The sequence below is a fragment of the Leptodactylus fuscus genome, chromosome 10 (assembly GCF_031893055.1).
Source record: "Leptodactylus fuscus isolate aLepFus1 chromosome 10, aLepFus1.hap2, whole genome shotgun sequence".
Taxonomy (NCBI): domain Eukaryota; kingdom Metazoa; phylum Chordata; class Amphibia; order Anura; family Leptodactylidae; genus Leptodactylus; species Leptodactylus fuscus.
Window position 1 is genome coordinate 60,816,241 of NC_134274.1, and position 27,104 is coordinate 60,843,344.

Here is a 27,104-nt window from a genome sequence, read left to right on the forward strand (position 1 = left end):
CTGTTATATAATATTACAACACAGATTATAAATCTTGCAACAAATATTTAAAAATCTGCATAATTTTTTTTGCTATTCGCACAGAACTCACCAACTCTATTTCTCATTTATAAGACAATTCAACAAAGATTTGATCTTAATGTAGCACATAGAGAATGTCCAAAATGTATGAAGACATTGGTGCACAAATTATAGTAAATGGTAAGACAAGACACACATACATGTAAATAGATTTAGCCAGCTGGATTTCTGTACCTGATATTACCTGAATTATTGTTGCCTGTCAATGAACCATAAATAGAATTAGACTTCATTATAAAATCACTCTAAAAAAAAAAAAAATTTTACAAAAAAAAAAAAAGCAATCTTATTTACAATCGTATTAAAATTTGCAATATCCTATGAAATGGCTAAACCAATACAGCAGCTTCAGAAACGTGCTCAGTTTATTACATGGTGCTATTTACACTGTGCAGCTCACTATATTGTGCCAGAAGCTCAAACAGTCTTGTTTAAATGCAGGACCTGTCGCATAAACTCATAGGTGGTGAAGGCTACAGCCTGAGATGGGATACACCGGATGTAGTTGAGGGATAAGCCTCGGTAAATTCCTCTCCTTATGCCATGCTGTCTGTAGACATACTTAAGGGTCTGCAACATGGTCCTGGAAAAAAAAAAGAAAAAAAAAAAAGGCAACAATATTATTTTAATTGATTTATTGGGAATGGTTACAGTTTATAAGTTTATACAGATATATAAGACAGATAATAGTGATTGCAAGTGGCCAGGAGGTAGTCCATCAGTAATGCTTAAAGGCGTTGTCTCATCTCAAGGATCCTATTTATACTGCTAGCTTTTTTGGATTGAAGACTTTTCCTAAATACATTGCTTAAGCAAAACCACTTTGTTTGGCCACTAACTGAGATTATTCATTTCATAGTTTACACTGCATTTCCATAACCACAGACCTGGGGATGATATTATCACTCCGCCCAGGAAAAGTGACTTAGCTCCCTGCTCTCAGGAGGGAGGGGGAGCGGAGTGCTCAGGACTCAGCTTGTATTTCTGAGCTGTTTATCTCCCAGTTATCGGGTTGGCTAATTGAATTTTGCTGATAAGGGCTGAGATAGCTAGCCCGTTACCTCTGTATGTAAACACAGACCTAAAACAGAGTTTATTGCAAGCTGACTCTTGTTCCTGTAGCATGTAAATTTGGGATTCTCATCAAATCCAGGTCTGCTACATCAGCTTCATATTGTGCATGTTCCAGTGATACTGTGCTAATTTATTTACAACCATCCCTCATTACTGACTGCAAACATGTACTGCTATGAAGAGAAATAGCAGAGCTGGCTTTGTCTGGGAGACAGCAAGTGAAACCCCGTCCACTAATTCACCGAGAAAACCAGGAAGTGAACAGAGCATACAGCATGCAGGTTGGTGAACAAGCCAGTTGGGAATACCCCTTTAAAGAGGACCTCTCTGGGGCACATGCGGTGTGATACACCTCTACAAAGCCGACAGTGCGCTGAATTCTGGCTTTCCTGTCCTGTACCCCATGTGAAGAGCTATCAGTGCCGGTACCATAGCTCTTCACTATCAGAAGGGCGTCTCTTACAGTGAGTCAAGAATGCCCTTCCTCACAGTAGCGTCTATTGTGCTGTACTGTGAAAGGAGTACTATCAGGAGGGGGGGGGGCGTTCCTCACCCCTCTCACAGTACAGTGCTATAGACGCTGCTGTGAGGAAGGGTGTTCCTGACTGACTTTAAGAGACGCCCTTCTGACAGTGAAGAGCTACAGTACCGGCCCCAATAGCTCTTTGGCAGGGGCACAGAGCGGGAAAGCCAACAGTGCACTGAATTCAGTGCACAGTTGGCTTTCTAGAGGTGTATTACACTGCATGTGCCCCAGGAAGTAAAAGGTCCTCTTTAAAGGGATTTTAACATTTCAGCAAATCCATGTTATTGTTTGTATAAAGAAAACTTATACAATTTTCTAATATCTGGTTGCTTGATGTCATTCATTGTATAGTTTCAGTGGATTTAAAAAAAAAAAAAAAAAAAAAAAAAGTGGGTCCATCGCATGTCCAAGACCGATTTTTATCCACCAGAAGTAAACAAAGATCAACAGTAAACAGAACCCCTGCAGATCTAAAATTGATGGCCAATTCCAACTGCACTAAACACTCTCCAGCCCCCTTCTGTATATTTGGCTCTAGTAGACTCCTAACTGAAGCAGAGGGGAGGGTCTAGAGAGTAATCTGTGCACAGATCTCTGGGCACTACACATGAAAGGTCCTCTACCTGGCCACTTGCAAACATGGCACCAGGAACATTAAATATGGATGTTTTGGTCATAAACCCTGCATTACTATTGGATTGTCAGGTATGTTTACCTTGCTCTCCATATCCCCTATAGACACCTGTCAACAGTTCTGAGAAGTCAAATAGGTTACACTAGACTGCTGTCACATAAGTCAACTACAGTTAAATTAAACAGCAGTCACATGTGACCAATTTAATCTTCATCGGGAGCCCTGTACCATGCAAAACCTGCCAGTCAATGATGAATAATATTATAATTCAGACATTGATGCTCTGGTCCATGCCAAGAAAATTCTCACCATATGTACATTTAGGAATCTCCATAGAATAAGCTACTGTTTTACTGCAACTCGTGTAAACACTCACCGGCACTTCTCAGAATCTGGTAGAATAGCTGCCAGCTGCATTCTACGCCTTGTAACGTCCAATGGATAACTGCAGGGGACAGTCAAAAGAAAAAATAAAAGTTAAGGTCAGAACATAAAGTACAAAACCTTCAAATATTTAGTGCAATATTGGACATCCAACTTGACTTGTAGCCAAAGGCTGCTAACTTCTAACCAGAGCCAGGAAAGAGGCATTCCCGATTTTAACTGGAACATCAGTAGTGTCGATAAAATAAAACTATATAACAGTGCATCCCATAATTGGCAGCAACAAGGGGTTGTGTCATCATAGACATAGGTGCTGAAACTTGATCATATGTTGCCAATGTTTCATATACTGAGGTCTGAAAGCTGTGACCTCCACTGATGGCTAGAATGAAGTGGCAATGGCAAAACACTTTACCTTTAGTTGGCTCACTATGCAAAATCAGACAGGATACAAAGTAACATAATGCTTCATTTTGTTCTTTGTTCCCCAATCAGTGGGGAGTTACAAAAGGAGAACATATTTACCCAACCCCTACCCAACATCTGATGTACAAGTATGTTATAATTTCAGGTGGTGTATGGAGCTCGCAGCGCTCGTCCATAGACGAGCATTATCAGGGAGGGAGGGGGCGTTCCTCCCCGCTCCACAGCACAGCGCGATAGGCGCCGCGAGGCAGAAGGACGTCTCTGGCTAATGGTCAGAAACGCCCTTCTGACCATAGAAGAGCTACGGTACCGGACTGTAAGCTCTTCACACTGGGCACAGATCGGGAAAGCCGACAGTACGCTGAATTCAGCGCACTGTCAGCTTTCCGGCAGTATATAACACTGCATGTGCCCAGATATGGTGAAAGGTCCTCTTTAAGGCTGAGGCCCCACATTACTGAAATGTTCCTTTTTTGTTGCAGATTTTGCTGCAGTTTTTTGAGCCAAAGTCAGTAGTGGCATGAAAAAGAATAGAACATATACACAAAGCTCTGACACATTTCCTTTTTGTTAAATTCAGTCTTGACATTAGCTCAAAATAACAAAAATAAAACAAAACACAATCTTCAACTAAAAAAACGCTGCGTTTCCACAACGTGGGACCTTAGCCTAGAGGACTTTTCATGTCCTCTAACATTGTGAATGTAATATATCGCTGCAAATTCAGTTTTGTCATTATCTGCCCGGGTTCCAGGAGATATTGGTGCTGTTTGTTTCGATACCATTATAGCTGCACTGTCAGAGGGGCTGGTCTCACAGCTCATAGTAATCACTGCATCGTGAGGAACAACCCCCTGACAGTACAAGTCTATAGATGTGTACCATCCGGGTGGCATTCCTCACCATCTGGTGATGACACGGTCAGGCCAGCCCCTCTCTGTCTGTGCACTATTGGTAACGAAACAGCAGCAATAACTCTGCTACCAGGGCAGATACTGACAATGTGCTGAATTTAGCTTTACAGCGGTACACAACATGTACAATGATTGAGGCCACGGAAGGTCCTCTTGAAGGCCAGGGTGACACTGAGAATTTTTGTAGCTCTACTAATAGGTTTTAACTATCAAGTTACATCTGCAGTTCACATACATGAAATACGGTTGGCTGCAGCTGTCACTCAACAGCCAAAAACCAAAAGGTCTCAGTATTGTTACCCTCGCCTAAAACTGAATCTGAGATGTCATGCCTAAGGAAGTCAATTAGCTTTGTTACTACATGTTCAGTATGGCACTGCTTAGATGGCACTTTGAAGTAGAACAGAAACTTACGAAATGGTCTGGGCAATGGCCCCTGCTATTCCACCACATAACAAGCTAGCAGGGGTTTTCAGAACCATAACATCTGGATTGTCTGAAGAGGGCTTGCCTAGTAGTTCTGAAAAGTGTCGGAGTCCTGTGGTCTTCAAGGTCTCAAAGGTAAAGAATGAAAATCCTAGAAAATAAGAGATATTTACACTGTCAAAAGGGCAAGCAGCGACTATACCTTGTGTTATGGCTGTCTGAAGATGAGATGCATATTACTGAAATGACAGGCATAGTCACTACCAAATCATCCATGTGCTAGTTTAGTCACCTGTACAGGGTGCTAGAAGTCAGATCTGATATTAATGATCTGATATTAATGGCCTATTGTAAGGATAATCCTTATGAAAGTCAAGGTCTAAGCAGTCAGATGTTATTGGACATACGGTATATAGCCAACGCTAGCGTTGACCTTTACTTCAGTGTTATTTGTTTTCTGTTTTTGTTAGTTCGTTACATTTGTACACATGCCTAATTTTGTGTTTCCAGCTTTTTGCTTATAGCACTCTGCCTTCCGCACAGTAAGCTCTTCTCTTCGGCACATGTGCACTTTAAGCCTTGGATCGTTATGATAGTTTAACATCCCGTCCTCTTGCGACGTGCGATTTTTCTTTTGGTGCACTAGTATACTTTGGTTCTAGTTGCAGTCTCCATTGCCACCAATGAGTATGGCGCTCGCAGCTGTTCTGCATTTTTTAATTAAAGGCATGATACTATTTAAAGCTCACAAAACAGTTAAGTGTTGTCCCCTGATGAAGCCATCCGTGGTGAAACGCGCGTCGGGCGTTCCGGTCTTTGGTAGGCATATGCATTATTATTTTTGCAATATATTGTGTTCAAAGTCTTTCATTTGTTAATCTTTGTGTCATGCCATACTTGTAATGTCTTTTCAGCCTTGCACTCACTTCATTATTTAGCTACCATGCTTTCACTTGTGTATATGGCTACATGTGTGTATTCCCTTATGCACCTACACTGAGTTCTATCTCTATCAAGGGATATTGCTACTATATTATTTTTTTTCGTGCATATATTTTTCAGCTAGCTGACAAATTATTATAATATTATTGTTTTATACACCTTGTTACACTTTTGCATGTTTATATTTTACTGTTTATTGTTGCCTGCCACTCACCGTATTTTGTGGTGTGTTGGTCCTCCTACGTTATATTTAGCCAGTATTTTTGATATTTATATGAACTACAATTTTGGTGTTTTTTTTATATTTGATTATTAATAAATACAATATTTTTATGGTGATCCTGTCTTTTGACAATTTTTTCTTCAAAAGACAAACTGGCATGACGTAACAGACACAGAAAACATGTTCCAAGGTAATGATAGGTAATGTTCCAAGGTAATGGCCAATATCTAAAATGCAATGAAATGTAAAATCTAACAATAATAGTGCTTATAAAAAGTGCAGCAAAATAAAGTGCAGAGCTATACTGGGGGACTACAACCCTACTCATATAATAGACAATGAATAGTAGTATAATAATGATAATATATCCAAAAGTGTAAAGAATAAAGCGCCAGTTTTATTAGGGGAGTATAACCTCACTATAATATAATAAACAATAAATAGTAGCACAATAATGAATTAATAGTATAGTACAAAAAAAAAGACTATAAAACCATCAATAAAGAATCAATACCTGCGGCCATAGTGACAGGCAAGTATCCTAGGGAACAAGCGACCCTTGACGTACATTTCCCTCCTATAGAGCTTTATTCTTTACACCTTTGGATATATTATCATTATTATTGCACTAGAATTAATTGTCTATTATATGAGTAGGGTTGCAGTCCCCCAGTATAGCTTTGCACTTTATTTTGCTGCACTATTATACTTATAATAATACATTATTTATATAGTGCCAACATATTCTGCAGCGCTGTACAATTTGTAGGATTCAAATACAGACAGAAAGATACATTACAAAGAAAGTCATTTCATACAATGGGACTGAGGGCCCTGCTCGCAAGAGTTTACAATCTATGAGGTAGAGGAGGTGACACAAGAGGTAGCAGGGGCGGCATTCCTTATGCAGAGGTCAGACACTTTCGTAATAGAGGTTACTGTCATTACATAAACATAAGACTTTATGAGCCGTCGACAGTCGTGTCCTTTAACATGTGGATGGAGCTTGGACCTATGGAGTTAGCATGAGATGACATCATATCATGTGGGGAAATGTGGGAGTGGGGACAGAGGAGGGTTAAGGGTTTATGTTAGAAATTGTGATAGGCTTGTCTGAAAAGATGTGTCTTTAGTTTGTGTTTGAAACTGTAGAAGTTGGGAGTTAATCTGATTGTCCGGGTTAGAGCATTTTGGAGAACTGGTGCAGCTCGGGAGAAGTCTTGTACACGAGCGTGGGAGGTTCTGATAATAGAGGATGTAAGTGTTAGGTCATTGAGTGAACGGAGAACACGGGTTGGGCGGTAGACAGAGATGAGGGAGGAAATGTATGGAGGTGCTGCATTATGGAGAGCCTTGTGGATGAGGGTGATAACTTTATATTTTATTCTATAATGAATAGGCAGCCAATGTAACGACTGGCACAGACCAGAGGCATCGCTGTAGCGTCTAGCCTGATAGATGAGCCTGGCCGCTGCATTCAGAATAGATTGTAGAGGGGAGAGTTTAGTGAGGGGAATACCGATTAATAAGGAGTTACAGTAGTCAAGGCAAGAATGAATCAGAGAGACAATAAGTGTCTTTAGTGTATCTCTGGTGAGGAAAGGGCGTATTCTGGAGATGTTTTTGAGGTGGAGGTGACATGAACGTGCGAGTGATTCAACATGAGGGGTGAAGGAAAGGTCTGCGTCAAACATGACCCCAAGGCAGTGGGCCTGCTGCCTAGGAGTTATAGTAAGGCCTGAGACTACAATGGATATATCAGGGACAGAGCTGTTAAATGGTGGAAACAGTAGTAGTTGAGTCTTGGAGAGATTTAGTTTCAGATAGAGTGAGGACATGATATCTAAGACAGCAGAGAGACAGTCGCTGGTGTTCTGAACGCGTGCAGGGGTGATGTCACGGGAAGATGTGTAGACTTTACCATCTTCTTGCATTCTAGATTTTCGCCACTGTCACTAGCATTACCTTGGAACATGTTTTCTGTCTTTATTCAATTAAGCCAGTTTGTCTTTTTGTATCATATTTTATTTATTTTACTATATTTTGTCGATATTCTCAGATTTCCCCCTCCTTTTTTATTAGGTCCTACTGGTTGTTGTTAGTGAGACCCAGTGCATTGTATGTGAGGCATATAGGTTTAGTATTCTATATCATTTACTTGCCCAGATCAAAAAAAAACCTTTAGAAGTTTCCAGAGTAACATACCTGCATAAGGAGTCATTCCCACAATGGTAGGTAGAAGTCCTCTGTAATAACCACGAAGTCCTCCTTCCTGTAAAAAAAAAAAGTTACAAGATTTGGTAATACAAGCACTGCAGGGGTTTGCTAGGATATACCATACATTTACAGTCATAGCTATGGCTGTCATGTACAGGATATGAATAAGAGAAACTCTAAAAACTTGAAAGAAAGGGTATAAAATCTCTAAAATTTACATGACAAATGCTACAGATAAAGAACCCCACCCCCCTTAGTTGAATTGCTGGAGCACACAGACCCTCAATGCTGGTTTGTTGGGCACAAGCTTTACTGGAGAGGACAAAAGGTAAGGTAACCCTCACCAAAGGTAGGACAAGAATAAAAGATAAATAAAACAAAAAAATAAATAAGGTGAAGTGCCTCTTTAAAGAACTGCAGCGTAAGAAAATGGAGTACCTTTGTATAAATTGTTTTGAAGGTGTGTATAATGCCATTGTATCCCAGCTCTCCTTTTACTTGAAATGCTAGACGTGCTCGGACCATATCAAGTGGATAGGTGAAAATGACAGCAGTGATACCTGAAATATCAACAATGATAACTAGAACAATGTAACATACACAGATCCATATGCTCGTGTCTTAAAGAGGTTGTCTGGACGTATTTTTCTTATGGCTTATACTCAGGATAGGCCTTAAACTTATGATTGATAGGTGGCTAGCACCTGGCCCCTGGATCGATTATCGGCGACCATCCAGTACACCAGTGGAAGCAAAAAGCTTAACTGAGCATAGGCAGCAAATAAAAAAAAAAAAGCCTGGACAATCCCTTTAAGTGCATTGCTAGGTTTACATAGAATATATTGATATATTGATACTCTACCTGCCATAGATCCAGCCATTAATCTGTGCAAGTGTTCTGATTTCCCAATTTTTACGCGCAGGAACTACAAATACAATAAGTTAGTTAGTTTTCCATAAAAATAATGGATTTTGGAAAATCTAAAACTGGTTTAAGAACGGCTCATCTACTCTCAAAGCAGGCTATTCAGGACACAGCCACACATTGATAGTTGAAAGATAAAAAGCCTTATGTTTTAGGGTCCATTCACACGGAGTAATGTGCCACGTGACCTGGCACGTAAAAGCTCCCATTGATTTCAATGGGAGCCTGGATCGTATACGCCGCATTATTTTGCAGCCACAAAATCAATGGGAGCTTTTACGGCGCTCAAAATCTCACACGCCGTATACGTGCCAGGTCACACGCACGTTACTCCGTGTGAATGGACCCTTAAGAGTATACAAAGCAGACATTAGGACAAATTTATCAAGAATCTGTACCACTACTTGGTGAAAAATTTGCAAAGTAGCAGTGTCAAACTTTTTGATGCAACTTGCGCCTATTTTACGCTGCCTTTGCCACCTTCTAAAAAGTGAGCAAAGGCACCACTTGGAGAGAGCGAAGCTCTGTATGCTAGGAATTCAAAAGCTCTGAAAGCTATGAATGCATACTACCACGATATTGTTGTAGGAAAGAGATAGCCAACCTTCGGCACTCCAGCTGCTGTAGAACTACAACTCCCAGCATGCATATTTGTTCTACTGTTCTTGGAACTCCCATGGAAGGAAATGGAGCATGTTGGGAGTTGTAGTTTCACAGGAGCTGGGGTCCCGAAGGTCGCTGACCTCTGATTATAGGGGCAAGGTAACATATCTCGTTGACGAGAAAATAGTATTTTAATCTATATGCAAATGAGCAGTTTGGTGCACCATGGGCGTGACGGTCCTGCTCGGGTGCACTAAATAGCTCATTTGCATATTGATTCTAAGTTGAATTTTTTGACTCCACCTTGACAAAAACAAATGTATGTTCACTTTGTCACTAACAGCCCCTACAGCAAGATACAAGATAATTAGAAGAGATTTTCAATGTCAGACCTAAAAACATGATAAAAAGTGGCACATTTACTTGAACAGTTACTCAATAACTGCTGCATGTAGAGATATTTCTAGATTCACTCTAGATTTCAGCTGTATATGAGGAGGAGGCAAAGCCTGCAGTAATGTTACAGAAGGTTTATCATAAAGTTATGAACCGGCAGATTTTATAGTTACAAGGTTCACCACTGTGCAGAAGTTACGCTGAACAACAGTCAAACAACAAGCAACCTTTAGTCAATAACATGTTTTTATTCTATGATAAAGTGCTTAAAGCATTGCTACAATAATAAAGACTAATAAAAAAGGTTTTGTTTTTTTAAAAAACATGTTTTTTTCCCCCCACATTTTTTTAATGTTTTTTGAAGTTATCTTTCACAGTTTACTTATAAAAAAGTAATGTCTAAAATCTTACAGCGGCCTGGGAAAAGGCAGATAAATAAGGCAACATTAATATCTGTATAGTTTAATCCGCTCTTCTGTCCTGACATAGTAATAGCAGAATGGATTAAACAATAAAGACTGATCCGCTCTATAACGGACAATAACAAATGCCAAGGGACCCCACAGACTATAAATGGGGTCCGTTGGGGTCCTAAAAGTTAGCTCTTCGCATTTAGGCACTACTCCACTGATTTGGTGCCCAATATGCCATGTAGGCTCTGTACTTTCAGGTGGGCAGGGCAGTCTGCACATTGTGCACTTCTAGCATACGCAGCCATCATGTTGCTAGTTCACACTGTATAGTTTTCTGACGCTCCATGCTGCTGTGTGATTCCTGCTGGTGCTTTTGGTTCATTCCATGGGTTGGCACTCCCTACTTCTAAGTAACTTAGGCTCACATATGAACTTGTTAGGCTTTCGTGAGCTGATCCCTGGCTGCCCCTGCCTATTTACATCACCTCTGCCATTAGTTTTGGCTGTGCAATGTACATGTCTGTCTGTGTTATACTGATAGGTTTCCTGTTCTTGATCCATATTTGTATCTGATCTCAACTTGTTGTGGTTGTTTTTATTCCGTTACCTATACCTCCTGGACTCCTGTAGCCATTTGCCTCCAGTTATATGAATTTGTCTTGACCCCTGTGTAATTTTGGTCCATTTTACCTAGTTTCTGTGGTGCTCTGCACCACAGTACTGTCTGTCTTTTGAGCTGCTGCCAAAACTGGACCACCTCAAGAGGTATTGACCTGGTAGACATTCCTACAGCAAACTGTGTGTGTGTGTGTGTGTGGGGGGGGAGGGGGGGTCTCACAAGAGGTGGCTCCAAGCCAAACCAGTTTGGAAGCAAATCAAGTCCATAATCTGCTGCCGCTGACACAGGCAAGGGAGAGTGATTCTGAGCTGACAGTTTCCACCTCTGACTGGAGCTATGAATTTGAGCCCCTTACTTGCTCATTCCTAACAGTACAGAAACGAAGTAGTATATCAGGCCCCAAAACTGACTGTACTTATTCCTCTGGAACAATGAGAACCAGAGAGAAAATTCTAACTGTGCCAAAATCAGTGGAGCAACGACTATTAAGGTTAGGTTCACATCTGCACCTGGTCTCTGTTTGGGAATTCTGTTCTGCATTCTGCTTTTAAAATGCGGAGAGAAAGGACCTGCAAGGAGGACTTTTCTCTCTGCATTTTTAGGGCAAAAACCCAACATACCTCATTAAAGTGTTTTTAAGCAGATTAGGTTTCCGCTTGAGGTGTCCCCAAGCGGACCACAAAAATGGAAACCTGAATACAGGTATGAATCTAGTTTAACAAATGATAAGCACTGGAGCTGGTGAAAGGTCCTCTTTAAAGGTAAGTCCAGGTATGGTTATTATATAGAGTTTACATCATCTTATGGTGAACTTTACAGAGTTCTCCTTTGTCTTTATCAAAGGAACAGGTTAATTCATGCATTTTAGGAGAAATAACAACAACACAGAATTCTAAGAAAACATGCTTTAGAAGGGGTATTTCATAAAGAATAGAAGCATTTTTTTACAACACATGCCAGGAGAGCCGAAAGATCCTCTATTTGAAGCTTCAGATCACGGGTATTCAAGGCATTAAAGGGGATGTCCGGCTTTTTAACACTGACCTATCCTTACACTAGGTCATCAATATCAGAATGGTGTGACTCCAACTCTCAGCTGCTTGAAGGAGCCACATTGCTTGGGTTTTTTCTGCACTGGTCATTGCTTACACTGGTCCAGACACTGATCGTACTGTTTATCCCTAATTTTAGTGGTTCATGTTTGTCCCACTGTACACTACAGCTAATAGAAGTAGTTCAGCAGTATGTACCAGTGTCCAGATCAGTCAACAATAAAGAGGTTGCAGCATCAAGGTCACTTGAAACAGGTGATTGGTACAGGGGTAGGATGGCCTACAAATGTAAAATTGACAGCCTAATCTTTGGATAGTCGGATAAACCCATTAAAAAACATACAATACAAAGGTAATGGGGCATCAGTTACATTGGCCCTCATTGTGTTACACTGACATCATTAAAAGCTGCCAAATTGTTACATCATTAAAATGAGAAAATACCTTTTTATACTTGTCAAATGCCATAAACTGTATGGCACCATAGGGAAAGATCCTGACCATCATGGCTCCATTTCCTTTGTACAATCCCAAGAAGCCTTCATTCTTTTTGACAGCAAATATCGTGGATACAACTCCTACAAAAAAGTAACATTGTAAAAAGTAAATAAACTGATATATGGTGAATCTTAGGGCATCTCTTTCTGTTAGCTTCTGTTACCCAATGTCAATGAGCCCATTATGGTGTTCTTACCCAGGTGTCTGTAGTGGACATTTTGTGCTTGCAACAAAATCTTGATCCTGTCTAGAGGTGCAATGGTAGTTTTCGCACAGCAGCTTGCAACACCTATGTTAAAACAGACATAATAGACATGGAGAATATTGCTATTACTGAGAGCTGAGAGACCAAAGTTTACTACAATGCTTCATTTATGGACACGTGATCACTGCAGGCAACACCACTATGGACGACAACAACACTACTACCAGGGTCACATGTCCATGGACTGAACTTTTGCCATACAGTGACAATACATTCTACAACACATGTATGAAAAGATCATTAGGCCTACAATTGTTGCAGATACGAGGATCTTTGTGATTAGCACCCATAAACCCATGTCTTACTTCTTCTAAAGGAGAAAATAAGTGCCGCTATTTCAGTTATGTGGCTGCCTGACTGACAAAACAGGATACAATGATATGGTTCCAGTGTGGATAGAAAAAATATTTTTGTCAAATGGCTGGTACCTAAAAAATTGTTAAGGCTTATAATGGAAGCCATAACATATTGCTGGATCTGTTACAATAATTCTACCAGCACCCAACAGACTCTACTTGCTTAAAACGGTGTATGCAGGTACATGTCTCATCTGAACCTAGACCTTGGTGTGAACAGAGGCTAACGTAAAGGATATTTTATTATTATTATTATTATAATTTTTTTTTTTTTTAATTCAAAAAGGTTTTTAGTAAAGGTTTTTAAGGTGTACAACAAATATAAAATGCTGCAATAGACAAGGGGGGGGAAGAATAAGGGAGCAGGGGGGTACATATGATAGGAGCGAAAAGTGGCAGAAAAGACAAAGGTATAAGAAAAAGAAGACATAGAACACGTATAAAGACTAGAGAGGGAAGTTCGTCCTTAATTCCGAAGGCTTGATAAACGGCTAGGTCTGGCAACCTAACCATGGGGTCCAGGACTGTAGAAACTCTTATCATGAGTTCTGTTTGACCAACTGAGGAGTTCCTCAAACCTGGCCAAGAGGTTTACCTTGTTCACCCATTGTGAAGAGGTAGGAGGTGTGGTTTGCAGCCATTGCAGTGGGACAAGTGCTTTTGCTGTGGCTAGAAGATGTGAGACGAGGATATGTTTGGATGGGTGGTACTCAGGCGAGGGGGCAGAGAGAAAAATCATGGCAGGTGTAATTTCAAATTGTGGATATCCGAGCGACTTAATCACGTCACCAATGTCCTTCCAAAAAGGCCGAATAAGGGTGCAGTCCCACCAAAGATGCTGGTAAGTTCCTTCAGCACCTCCAGCATACGTTCATGGTAGCAAGCCCCTGGTGGCAAGCCCGGAATACTGATGGATCCTATTACAGCAAAAGAGGTCTGTCAGACTATATTGGTGTCCATCATATGATGGATCAGAAGCTGCTGTTATTTTCCTGCCTTATATGATAAATGTACTGGAGCACCTCCAGCATACGTTCGTGGTGGCGAGCCACTTAAGGTGCAGCAAGGAAGGGGTGCAATACCATCTCGACAAGAGCTTATAGTGATTCTCCTGCAAGCGTATGCATCTGGACGGGCCATGTGAATATTGTAAAATAGTGTCAATCACCGGATCTGAGAAGTTCAGACCTAATTCCGCTTCCCACAGAGCTATAAAACTTGGTTTATTGTAATGAATCAGATCGATGTAGCGTTGGAGGAGGCGAGACGTCTTCCGAAGGAGGGTGGTTTCAGAAACCATCAGTTTCTCAAATTCTGTTAACTTGGTCCTGAGTGCAAATTCCTTCAGCAAGAGATCTAGGCAAGCTTTCAAATGTCGTTCATGAAGGAAGGACACAGTAAAGTTTGGGAGTAAGGTGAGTATATCCGTAAGCGGAAGGAGGAGGCTCTCTGGAGACATGATGTCTCTAAGTGTTATATTGGCGAGCCTGCCGTATGGGGTTCTGTCAAGGCACAGCAGGTTGGGTAGAGCTTCCAGTGGCATGAGCATGGCAGGAGCATGGCAGGAGCATGCGCGAGACTGTTCCCAAGTTCCGCCCAGATGGACATAGGGTGTGTAAAAGGGGGTTAGATAGAAGGGAATTTCTTGACTCGGAGGTAGGGATCCAAAGACCGGGCAAAGGCGAGGGTAGTGTAGGTAATGTCAACAGGGTACCCTGTTGGTAGACGTGATCTAAGAGGGGCGGTTAATTCCAGCCACCAGGCCAGTTGTAGTATTTCCGAATGTCTGGAAGGCCTATACCTCCAGAGTGCTTCCTTTCCGTCAGTTTCTCCCAGGCAATTCTCGGGGTCTTATTTCTCCATATGAACTTAGAGTATGCTCTTTAATGAAGCAAAGAATGCGGAGGGAAAAGAAATCGGAAGTATCGCGATTTTGTATAAGAGTTTGGACAGAACGTATGTCTGTATTAAGCTTTTTCTGCCAAACCAGGAGAGAGGCAACATTGTGTAGGATGCTAGGGACCTAGTAACTTCGTCAAAAAGTGGGGGAAAATTTTGGCTATGAAGGTCACGAACATGGGAAGTCAGGTAGATACCGAGATATTTCAGACTGGCATTAGACCAGGCAAAGGGAGTGACAGCTTTAAGTTTCCTTGCCCTAGATGGTAGATCGCAAAGGACATATAGGTCGATCGCGGGATGCAGGGATCCCCGGTGTCTGCTTGTTCACAGTAGAGGCTGAGAGTCATCTCCGGACACTGGCAGGCGGGACTGCCGCAGCCCCAGCCTGCCAGTGTCCAGAGATAACTCTCAGCCTGCGCTGTGAAGAAGCAGACAGCGGGGATCCCTAGGCAGCCACAGAACGCTGCTGTCTCTTGCTCTCACAATCCGCCTGGCCCCACCCACATGTCCGACCCCTCCCAGACACGCCCACCTGTCCCCACCCACAGGCCCGCCCCAGCCCCGCCCTAATAGATCTTTTGCCTTGGTCAGCTAATAAAGTAGCTCACACGCTGAAAAAGTGTGAGCACCCCTGATGTAGAGAGTGAGACATTCAGGACTTCGACAAGTTGGCCTTGTATTGGGACACAGTTCCAACATAAAAGGATATTCACTCAAAGATATCAATTTATTTATGCTCATATTAAGACAATTAGACCTCCATTAGAGTGATAAATGGCACCTTCAAAAAGCATCTCGGCATAAAAAATATATTTGGTTAGAGCATTACAGGTTATTCGTTTTTACAGGTTATCGCTATTAGATTTCTAGAGATGGGTCACTGATCCATGGATTCTGCCAGTTTTGTGGCCGAGAAGGAATTTTTCATCTAAGTTGAAAAAAATAAAAAAACTATTTTCTATCTACCTGATTGGGATTTTGTCATCCTCTCCATATTGAAGTACAGTAAGCTGAAAAGGATGGACATTGGCCTTTTTTCATCCTTTCAAATCATGTAACCAAACCAAGTGGCTTTTAACAATCACACTATGGTCTCATGCACAAAGCATTGACATGTACATGGGGTACAGAGGGTTGTTGTTCTGTGCATGGTGCCTGCCTGAGCAATAACTTGAATACCCTTGTAATACAACATGTAATGGGGCATGGCACATTTTCTTCCCTTTGCACTTTCAATAGCATGAAAGGGTATGTTCCCATCTGCATTGCAGGCTTAGAAGTCTGACACAGATTCCATCAAAAAAGACAGACTAAATAGTATGGCAAAATGTGGGACATCATGACGGAATACTGATGGATCCTATTACAGCAAAAGAGGTCTGTCAGACCATATTGGTGTCCATCATATGATGGCTCAGAAGCTGCTGTTATTTTCCTGCCTTATATGATAAATGTACTGGAAGGGTAGTATGCCCGACATGGGTCAATAGCATGTCCTGTCCTCAACTCTGTTGAGTTGGTATGCATAGTACTTTTATTTCTACTATATAGAGAAGTTCAGGAGACTGTTCTTCCCTATACAGACATCTAGCACAGATTTTTTTTATTTTATTTTGTTTTTACAATGGAAGCCTAGGGGTGCCATATGCCATCACGTCTTTACAGTAGCCTATGCCGGAAGTGAATATGTCCAACAGAACATAGGAACACTGGGTCACAGAGCCTAATTTTCTTAGGTCTACAAAAGTGACCTAGATATAAAGATATCTATACAGAGAGCTGTATTTATAGCAATAACTACTGTATATGTACGAATTTTGTAGTAGCATGCAGGTATTTTATACTACAACTGCATTTCTTTCAGTGTTTCAGACGTTTGTTTCTGGTTTAATAAACTTCTATTTAGCCTCATATAAAATATCACAACTTATTCTTATTCTTAGATAGGAAAACTTATTTTACCTCCTGCCACAAAAGACCGAACCAAATAGAAGTCTTTGTATCCAGGGTTTTGAAGCCGGCTTTTAGGCGGAGTAATAGCTGCTTCAGACGTCATCTTTATCAATAATGCATGTTTCCTTTATCGACAATATATTGAAGATTACTGGAAAACAAGATGGAAACAATGTTAATATATTTTTCAAAACAGAAATATATACTCACATATGGCTGATGATGTCATTCAATTGGGCTAATCTAGGATTTGGCAATTAATTGCAAAATAATTGAAAGTCTGCTTAATTAAATCATACTGAAAGGCAAAATAAAAAGCATGTTCTATCTATGTGGATGGGATACCCCATTCATCTACTTCCACATGGATTTGATAACAGAATATACCCCTAAATCCTCACCAAATACTGAATGTGTGAACAGAGCCTAAAAATACATCACAAAGGTCAGGGAGCTGTGTACACTGGCTTTCCCACACCAAACCATTTTTTCCCTATTGGATTACTTGCAAGCCATCAATGGAGGGTCACCAATCAGCTCCCTTTCTTATTATCTATAGGGGAGAGCCACTGGTAAGAGCAGCTTACACTTTGTTGGACTTCGACCAACCATGCATCACATGGTGACACATTTATCACAGTTCCTTTTAGGGCAGAGGTATAGTCAAATACAACTAGCCATAACAGCTGGACCTGGAAATGTACTGCAAATGTGAGCCATAACAGCACCTTCACATGTAACTGAATTTTATACAATGGAAAGTCTGCAAGTCTACCATGCAAATTTTGATGCACATTTGACCTGGAATTGCAAACTGTGAAAACTGCAGCAATTCTACTACATATCCACGTCAATAACTGCACGAAAGACGCACAGTTTTGCATTGAATTTCTTGTACCCCTAGGTTTCATCCACATGAAACATAGGTTCTTTCACTACAGATTCTTGCCATGATTATGCAACGAAATCTGGACATTACATTCCCACGACCATGTCCACTATAATGGGAGTGTTAGAAAAGGGCACAGAATGAATGGATGGAATCTTTTTGGCCTCGTTGAAATGTTTGTATCCATGGATGACAAGCAGTGGCCTCAGCGTCCACAGGAAAGGACATGTCAGTCATTATCTCTGCGGTCATGTGCAGCGAGGACTTCCATTGGGACAATCCCCAGGCATCGCTGGACTGGACAGTGGAAGGGGACACTGTTGCTGCATGCAGCATGAGAAAATCCCATTACCAATGTAAACAAACATGGTGGAAGGCAGCATGCATCTTGTATACTTTAGAGTCAATGAGAATGAATGCAGACGGGTGAAGGAGGCTCAGTCTTAATCTGCTAGTCAACTACCATAAATGTCCGTTACTCTGAACGTTCATATTGGCTGTGAGAACATCCCTTTACAAGCAGATTTCTTACTGATTTGCCATGAAATTCATTCCATGCATTGCTATGTACTTATTCTATACAGCTTACTCAACAGCTGAATATCTGCACCTCTGTGTGAAGGGTAGCTTAAAGGTGACCTCAAGAGTTTCGGTCTAAATCCCATAAAGACAAAAATGTTTAGGTGCAGGTCAGACATCTCTCCAGTTAAAACCAGTTTGGAATAATTGACCTGAACGTTTAGGGTAAAATAAACACGTTTTGCAGCATGCTATCCATTTCAGTAGATGTTACAACATTTGCTGGCAACCCAAAATAGAGGATAAGGCGTATTACTAGTAATGGCTTACACATCACAAGGTTATTCAGGCAAGGTCATAGAAACTAAAGCCACAGAAACAGCAAACAGTCAACACAATCCAGTCTGTAGCAATGAGATATAGGTAACACTCTGCAGGAAACAAGGAAAGTACACTGGAAGTACGGTGTGTGAAAAGCGAGCAATATTTGTAAACAAATGCTGCCATCTCCTTACGTTGTATGCAATATACATGGAAAGTCGCAATTAACACAGTACAATAGCCAAATACATACACAATATCTATGGTGGCGCTCACTAGCTGGTAAGACTAGTCACTATCACTTCCCAGCATGTGCCATACTTTGAGGGATATTCCAGACAACCTGGAAGGTGCCCTATAAAGCCTTGTGCCATGTGGCACCCTAGGCAATAAACCTTCACAGGCAGAATATATACCATAAATAATAAGACAGTAACAAAACCTGCCCATAAATAGTACACATGTCTTACCAGCAAGCTAAGACTCAGGAAGTGACGTCACATATCGGGCACAGCAAGGGCTCTATATTGGGCAAGATCCGCTCCAGTTACTAGCCTGCTGCGCTCCATTACCTTGGGTGACCGCTCTGGGCTGCTTGTGTGACTGACTGGGACAAAGACCAATGCTTCGCCGCTCACCCATAACCTCGGCGCATTCACCTTACAGACGTAGAGTTCACGAGTAACTACTCAGAATAGCAGACATTTTGTCGGAGACTGAATATCATTGCAAGTAATGAAAAAGGCATAGCCAAAATGGCGGCGGAGTGCGGACACTTTGCATATCTATAAACGCTACACAGTTAATTGTGGGCGTAATATTGTTGGCGTTTAGGGGTGGGGAGGCTTATCCGAGCACGTGACGGGATGTAAATACGGAAGTAGTGCGCCGCAAGCTGCTGGGTGAGAGTGATGCTCAGGTGTGAATGGTGACGTAGAGGTCGGCATGTATTTACTGATCTGTGTATTTTAACGAGGGGACACTGTGCCTTATGTGTAATATTCTGATTGTGTAGATGACCATACATTAGATTTAAAGAGGTTTATCCACTTATATGTATAAGTGGAGAATAAGTGTCTGATAACTACGTGGGCTCAAGAGTGGGGGTCCCTGGGTACATGCACTGCCATCACTTCATTCACCTCTATAGGACTGATGGAGGTATCTGAGTACAGTGATACATCAGTCCCAATGAAGCGAATTGAATGGTGGACCCTCCATTCACATGGGGCACATCCCTTGTCTTGATTGCTGTGGGGGTCAGAGTGGTTAAACCACCAACATAGGGTTTCATATGGAGACTAGGTTAGTTAAGGGGTTAATATCAGCCTTTGGTCTAGATACTAAAGGGCTGAATGCTAATATTACTTTCGGTCTGATAAAGTGGTTAAAGCAGTTGTTGAATACAGCCCCTTTAATGTAAGCGTCCCTGGGGGTCTAGTGAGATGTTATGGAGGGAAAGAGGTAGTTGTAATACATTGTATACACAAAGAACAGGTTGGACTAGTATAATTAGCATGATTGGTGGCAAACTTGTAACAATAGTTCTGGCACATGGCGATTGTTGGGTAAGAAACTGAAGAGAAGTCGCATCCCATTAAAGGCTGAGGGGGGATGTGAGCTCTCTAAACAAAGAAGAGTGTAAAATGGCTGCAGGCATGGGAGCACATGGCCTTTGAATCCAAAATGGAGGTTACACAAGTTGCCATCCTCCACACTGAGATTTTACATTGATTACATTATCCTTAAAGGGGTATTCCCATAACCCTTGTTCACCAACCTGCAGGCTGTCTGCTTTGTTCACTTCCTGGTTTTCTCGGCACACTTTCACTTCCTCTGCTATGTTTGCAGTCAGTAATGAGGGATTGGTTGTAAATGCATTACCACAAGTAAGAAGCTGATGTAGCAGAGCTGGATTTGAGTCAGCTTGCATTACATACAGAGGTAAGGGACTCCTTATCTCAGCCCTTATCAGCCAAATTCAATTAAACCAGAATCAGAAATGCTGGAGCTCTCACCTCCTCCCCCTCCCCTATCTGAGGAGCTCCGTTACTTGTCAGACATTAACAGCTCAGAGCTGCCGAGTACTCAGCCCCTCCACCCCCACTGAGAGCAGGGAGCTACATCACTTGGGGACTGAGCAGATAAGCCCAGTGGCCATAGAAACTGAGTGTAAACAATGAAGTGAATAAATTAAGATAGCAGATAAAGCAATGTATTTAGGAAAAGTCTTAAATCCACATAAACTAGCAGTATAGATAGGATGCTTTTCATGGGACAACCCCTTTAAGATGGGGACCTTTGCAGAACAGCTATTTGAATCTTGGCGCTGTTTCTGCTTCAAAGGCTATGTGACATCATGATCATCGGTCACATATCCTGATCGCAGTTCAGTCCCAATTATTTGAATGGGCTGAGCTGCAATACCAAGCACATCCACTGTACAAATACACAGTGCTGTATTTAGTAAGTATCGAAGAATCTGCAGCGCTCACCCTAATGTTGTATCCTCTCCAAGCAACTGATCAGCCAGGGGACCCGGGTTTCGGACCCCTACTGAGTGCGCTCTCTTTCTCTCTCTCTCTCTTTCTTTCTCTATTTTTTTTTCTATACTCTGTATAGCAAAACATAAAGCCCAAACCTGTAGGTAGGACTCAGAGAGAAAACCTCTGCGGCCACCATATATTAGTATGGACCCATTGCAGTCTATAGGCTGCATTATTTGTACACTGATATGTAATATATATCTAATATAATATATATATATATCTTTCCAGCGCAGTATAGAAAAGCTGGACTCTATTCATATGGTCGATATGAATAGGGTTTTTCTGTAAGAATCCTACACTTTATGTATTATCCATGCTCTTATATTATTCTTACATACTACAGAGTGTGCACAATATATAAGTAGACTAGCCTCTGCCCACGACTTCGTCTGCGTGTTGTTGTCGGGGATGAGCTGCTTATATTTAGCGAAATTTGGTTGGCGATGATCCGCTTGCGCCCGCGTCTCAGCTCTGCTACATCTGTGCATATGCACAGCAGACCCAGCAGTATGTACATCTCTATGGAGAGCAGAGCAAGCTCTGCTACAGCGCTGCCTCAGCTCTGCTACATCAGGCAATTTGGATTATAGGGGGTTGTCTTCTGGCAGTGTGTCTGCTTCTGTGCTAGAAATGGCTGAACGGCTGTTGCTGAAATTTGCCACAGTTCGCCCCCCTCCATCAGAGGCCGAACATCACATTCCCCCGTCTTACGCACACAAAATCTAAATCCCATATACTCCTTGTTCCCACACACAGCCTGAATGTTGTGTATTCCCCTGCCCTTCCATTTGACTCCATTGTGAGCGGCTTCCACACTGCCCAGTTCAATCCTATATAGCTCCACCCACACCATAGTGTGATCCTATCCGAAAACGGCTCAAGGACCTGTGCTGACATCATCAAGGGTCCTTTAGCATAGTGTGAACATTAAATTGTTCATAGCAGTTGCAAAGTCATGTCTTTTGTCGGGCTAAAAAGTAGCCTATGTTTCAATCCAGATTACAGTCTATGTATGTGGCAAATTTCACGCAAATTCATTCAGCCGTTTTTGCGTGATTGAGGAACAAACATCCAAACACACAGGAAGGATATTAGTAGGAAGGATTACTCCTCTCTACTATGTGGCCTGTGACCCTTTAGGCATAGAATTTTACTGCAAAATATAAGAAAAAAGACTGAAGTTCCCAAGTTCAGGGGCTCTTGTCTGCAATGGTCATATACTTTAGCCAACTCCTGTGTTCTTGGGTTTGGGTACCCCATTTTGTGGAATACGGTTATATGTCCACTTGGATGTGGCATCTCAATTCTGCAATATTAAACCCAGACACTTGAATAAATCTTTATACTGTGTTCTCAATATTATTTATGGAGCTTTTGTATTCCGAGTTTATGTAAACGACATGAACCCTTTCTTTAATAGGAAGTATTGTTTTTCATCAAGACTAGTACAGGGCATTTATTAATATGGCAGAACCAGGGGGAGCGGAGAAGTTATCTTCAGACGAGCATTCAGTAGCACCTCCTGCATCTCAACTTCCAATGTCACACGGTAAGACATGAAGTTATTTGCTCTTTATCATTTCCTTCAAGATACAGTAGCTGGTATATAGACATGCACCCAGGTCATATTGAAATAAAGCAAAACCACAATTGGTGGATCAATCTCTGCTATTGTATAAGAACGGTGTTATAATCCAGAACAACAACTTTCCCAGACTTGCTCTTGATCACAATTTATAAAGAAAATTGTGGTCTCATGTCTCCAGTGTGTGGCAAGAATCAGCTCAACCTGATCATTTGCTAGGGGGGGCTACAATTAATTCTTAGTTTGTCCATCTCTACTATTTCCTGTGCTTCTTTCTAGACTTGTTTTGTAAAAAAAATCAGATTTAAAGTCTTTTTACTTTGGCATACTAATCTTTATAAATATATCTCTCTCACTCACTTTAGATGATACCACAGTGGAAACCGCAGAAGAGGCAGTGGAGCCACCAGAAGCAGATATCAATGAGCTTTGTAGGGATATGTTTAGTAAAATGTCATGTTATCTTACTGGTGAGCTAATAGGTAAGTGGTATTTTATAACTATGTTTATCACCACCCCCACCGATTCTAGTTCTTTTTTTTTTTAAACTGTCATTTTTATTTTTTATATTTTGTCATGCTTATTTTTATTATTATTATATATTTATTATTAAGAGTTTTGTATACATAACAAATAAGAAAATATTCAAATAAAGACAGAGGATCAAACAATCGATCAAACATAAGAAGTAAAGACAAAAGTCCAAAAAATAGGAAAGGGGGGGGGAGTCAGAAACCATGAAGTATGCAATATGAGTCCCAGGTAGACCACACAGCCTGGAAGAACTCCAATGTGGGATTAAAGGGATCCTATCACTCAGACATGATTTTTTTCTAAGTACCATGTCGGAATGGCCTTAAGAAAGGCTATTCGTCTCCTATCTTTCATCGTTTTCGTCGCCGCCGTTCGCCTACAATCCCGATTCTTGTCAGTATGCTAATGAGCTCTCTCGCAGCACTGGCAGCGGGCTCCAGCGCTCAGACAGCACTGGGGGCGTCCCCAATGCTGCGAGAGAACTCTCTCCAGCGCCGCCTCCTCTTCTTCAGCAGTGTCATCTTCAGCCTCTTCTTCTGGCGGTGGCTTGTAACTTCTAAGGCCTTGGGCAGAGCAGACTGCGCATGCCCACAGGCCACGAGACAATAGCCGCTTCCAATACTGTGCAAGCGGCCATTTTCTCATGTCCTGTGGGCATGCGCAGTCTGCTCTGCCCAAGGCCTTAGAAATTACAAGCCACCGCTGGAAGAAGAGGCTGAGGATGACGCTGCTGAAGAAGAGGAGGCGGCGTTGGAAAGAGTTCTCTCACAGAATTGGGGACGCCCCCAGTGCTGTCTGAGCGCTGGGGCCTGCCCCCAGTGCTGCAAAAGAGCTCATTAGCATACCGGCAATAACCAGCATTGTAGGCGAATGGCGGCGCAGAGAAGACGAGGAAAGGTAGGAGACGAATAGCCTTTCTTAAGGCCATTCCGACGTGGTACTTAGAAAAAAATCATGTCTGAGTGATAGGATTCCTTTAAGGGATGCAGTCAGAAATTCCAAACTACGCACATCTTTTATTCTAGAAACAAGGTCAGTGTGATGGAGGGGAGCGTCTCTTCCAATGAAGAGCTATCAAAGTCTTGGCAGCTGTACAGAGGTATAGGACCAACTTTGAGGTCTGTTTGCCCAGTTGTCTAGGGGGAAGGTTAAGCAGGTAAACAAGAGGATCCAGTGGGACACCTTGTATAAATAGGGCTTCAGTGGCGATTCTAGTTCTTAGCATCTGTTAATAGCTGCTGCTCCTCTAATTCCAGCACAGATGGAATTTTCTCTCTAGCCCCCGCCATTCCTTAGCAACAAGCACAGTTAGTTTTGATGCTAGATGTGCTATTTAAGTTTGTAATGTCAGAAGGGCAGTGTCAAGCAGGGGTGGGATACAGAGCTCCAATCAGAGACGGCCAGCGTCAGAGTCACACTCCTTGCCTACTTTTGCTTGACAGTGCCCTCCTGATAGTACAGAGCCTGAATATCATATCAGGCACCAAAACTAACAGCACTGACTGCTCAGGAACGGTAAAGACTAGCAAAAAAATTCCCAACTCTGCCAGAATCCGTAGAGCAGAAGCCATTAACTTATGTAAAGAGTTGGTTCACAAAAAGTGTTTTTCTCTTGTGCAACTAGTGTGTTGCAGTTGAATGCTCACCATGTGATTTTATGTCTGGCCTGATGCAGATTTTTCTCATCAGATGTAGGAGTTGTCATGATATAAATAATAATTAGAACAAATAATGCTATTTATTGTTTCACTAGCTGAACGGCATGAACACAATGGTAAATCTGGTAAAAACTATTTAAACAGACTTAAAATGGGTTAATAGTGAGCAGAGGGAGTGGGCGTTCCTCCCCGCTCCACAGTACAGCGCGATAGGCGCTGCTGGGCAGAAGGGCGTCCCTGGCTGACTGTCAGAAACGGCCTTCTGACTGTAAAGTGCTACGGTACCGGGACCGATAGCGCTTTACCCGGGGCACAGATCGGGAAAGCCGACAGTGCACTAAATTCAGCGCACTGTCAGCTTTCCAGCAGTATATAGAACTGCCTGTGCCCAATCTGATGAAAGGTCCTCTTTAAGTCTAGTGCCTTATTTAAAGGGATTCTATCATTGGCTATAGTAATTTTTAACTAAGCATATATTTGAATAGCCTTTAGACGGGCTGTTCCAGACATACCTTCTATTCAGTAATCCTCCCAGCCGTTTTTAAATTAGGCCACTTTTATTGATATGCTAATTAGCCTCCACGGTGCATCCGGAAGTGTCTGTGAGTCTCTGAGCACTTCTTGTGTGATTATGTAAACAGGGGGGAGGTGAGAGCAAGGAAGGCTGTTGAGTCAGCAGCAGCCTCCCTGCTGAGAGAGAATCACAGACACTTCCTGAGTAGAGATGAGCGAGTACTGTTCGGATCAGCCGATCCGAACAGCACGCACCATAGAAATGAATGGATGCACCTGGTACTTCCGCTTTGACGGCGGCCGTCCGCTTAACCCCCGCATGCCGGCTACGTCCATTCATTTCTATGCGAGCGTGCTGTTCGGATCGGCTGATCCGAACAGTACTCGCTCATGTCTATTCCTGAGTGCACTATGGAGGCTAATTAGCATATCAATAAAAGCGGGCTAATTTAAAAATTGCTGAGAGGATTACTGAATAGAAGGTATGTCTAGAATAGCCTTTCTAAAGACTATGCAAATATATTCTTAATTAAAAATCACTATAGCCAATGATAGAATCCCTCTAAGCCCCCAACTTGACAGATACACCTGAATTATTTATTAATAGGCTCAGCCCTCTAATATTTCACTCGTGCACCAAAATTGAAGTCTATGACACTCAGGATAGCATAGCTTTCAGGTGTAACTCATTCCAGCTTTTTGTTGACTTAGCTGTCATTTTGTTGGTTTCTGCTAATTTTCAGTTTCTCCTCAATTGCTGTTTCAGCCACAAGTGAAGACTACAAACTTCTAGAAAATATGAATAAGCTCACATGTTTGAAATATATGGAAATGAAAGATATTGCTGGAAATATTAGTCGAAATCTGAAGGACTTGAACAAAAAGTGTAAGTACAGTTAAATGTTGATTTAATTTATTTTCCAGCAACAATAGCCAACTAGATTTCTCAATGTTGAGAAGCCAATCTTTTTCCAAACAGCCCAGACATAAAGTAGCCAAACATATTAGTCTTTGGTAAACCAAAAGGGCAACAATTGGTTTCCAAAATATTGTGAATGACTGTTCGCAACATGTTGGGCATTTTTGGAAAAAGAAGAATGTTTGCATGATCCACCGCTTGAGGATAGTTGTCAGCCTACTTGGGGCACATTCTCCAATACTGTCAAACTTTGCACTGTCTTAAACTAATAAACTTGTTTGTAGTTTTAGACCTATTTATAAATCTGTTGTATGGACCTTCATGAATATGGAGTGTTTCTAGAAGCTCCAAAATTATGACTTGGATGCCATCTAACTAAAAGTGTTGAGCTCCACCATGAGAGAAATTATGTGGCACAAAATATGTAGACAAAACATTTAACAGACAGGCGGTAAGGAACAAGTATTTGGAACATACATCAAAAACCCTATAATTTTTGGCACAACAAAATCATCTCTTGATTATTGAGGAGACAGATATGAGGAGCACAATGAGAATTTATGGCGCACTAAGTCGTAAATTTATACATTTACACCATTTTGTAACTTGGTTTGCTTTGCTCAAGAAAATCTCCCATTTCTCTTGATCATCTTTGACATATTTCAGCACCTTCACTGGAGTCCACCTGAGGTAAATTCACGGAATAGGATATGATTTGGAAAGACACCCTTTTGTGTTTACTACATCTCATAGGTAGGTGACAATGCATATCGGAGCAAAGCCCAGAC

At 41.7% G+C, this 27,104-nt stretch overlaps 2 protein-coding genes across 9 annotated transcripts in view; one reads left to right on the forward strand and one right to left on the reverse strand.

Annotated features, from left to right (window-relative positions):
- SLC25A16 (solute carrier family 25 member 16) lies at nt 1–19,234 on the reverse strand. Of its 2 annotated transcripts, none has more exons than XM_075258253.1 (10): nt 19,131–19,234; nt 16,839–16,980; nt 12,550–12,642; nt 12,300–12,433; nt 8,710–8,773; nt 8,286–8,407; nt 7,836–7,902; nt 4,454–4,616; nt 2,692–2,760; nt 1–664 (listed from the first exon to the last, which is right to left on the reverse strand). In XM_075258253.1, the coding sequence occupies exons 2-10, from the start codon at nt 16,930–16,932 to the stop codon at nt 499–501; spliced, it is 972 nt and encodes a 323-aa protein (XP_075114354.1). In that variant the 5' UTR covers nt 16,933–16,980; nt 19,131–19,234; the 3' UTR covers nt 1–498. The 2 variants fall into 2 exon arrangements, with proteins under 2 accessions (XP_075114354.1, XP_075114353.1); XM_075258252.1 differs by having other exon boundaries at nt 2–664; nt 19,029–19,234.
- Nucleotides 19,187–27,104, forward strand: part of BLOC1S2 (biogenesis of lysosomal organelles complex 1 subunit 2) — a 21,826-nt gene continuing 13,908 nt past the window's right edge. For 2 of the 7 annotated variants that reach the window (XM_075258266.1, XM_075258260.1), the window contains exons 1-4: nt 19,366–19,460; nt 22,528–22,656; nt 23,058–23,174; nt 26,164–26,283. In XM_075258266.1, coding sequence (XP_075114367.1) covers nt 22,572–22,656; nt 23,058–23,174; nt 26,164–26,283 — 322 coding nt within the window. In that variant the 5' untranslated portion in view covers nt 19,366–19,460; nt 22,528–22,571. Of the gene's footprint in view, nt 19,240–19,269; nt 19,291–19,365; nt 19,498–22,524; nt 22,657–23,057; nt 23,175–26,163; nt 26,284–27,104 lie in introns of those variants that run through there. The other 5 variants (XM_075258263.1, XM_075258265.1, XM_075258261.1 and 2 more) reach the window with 5 other exon arrangements.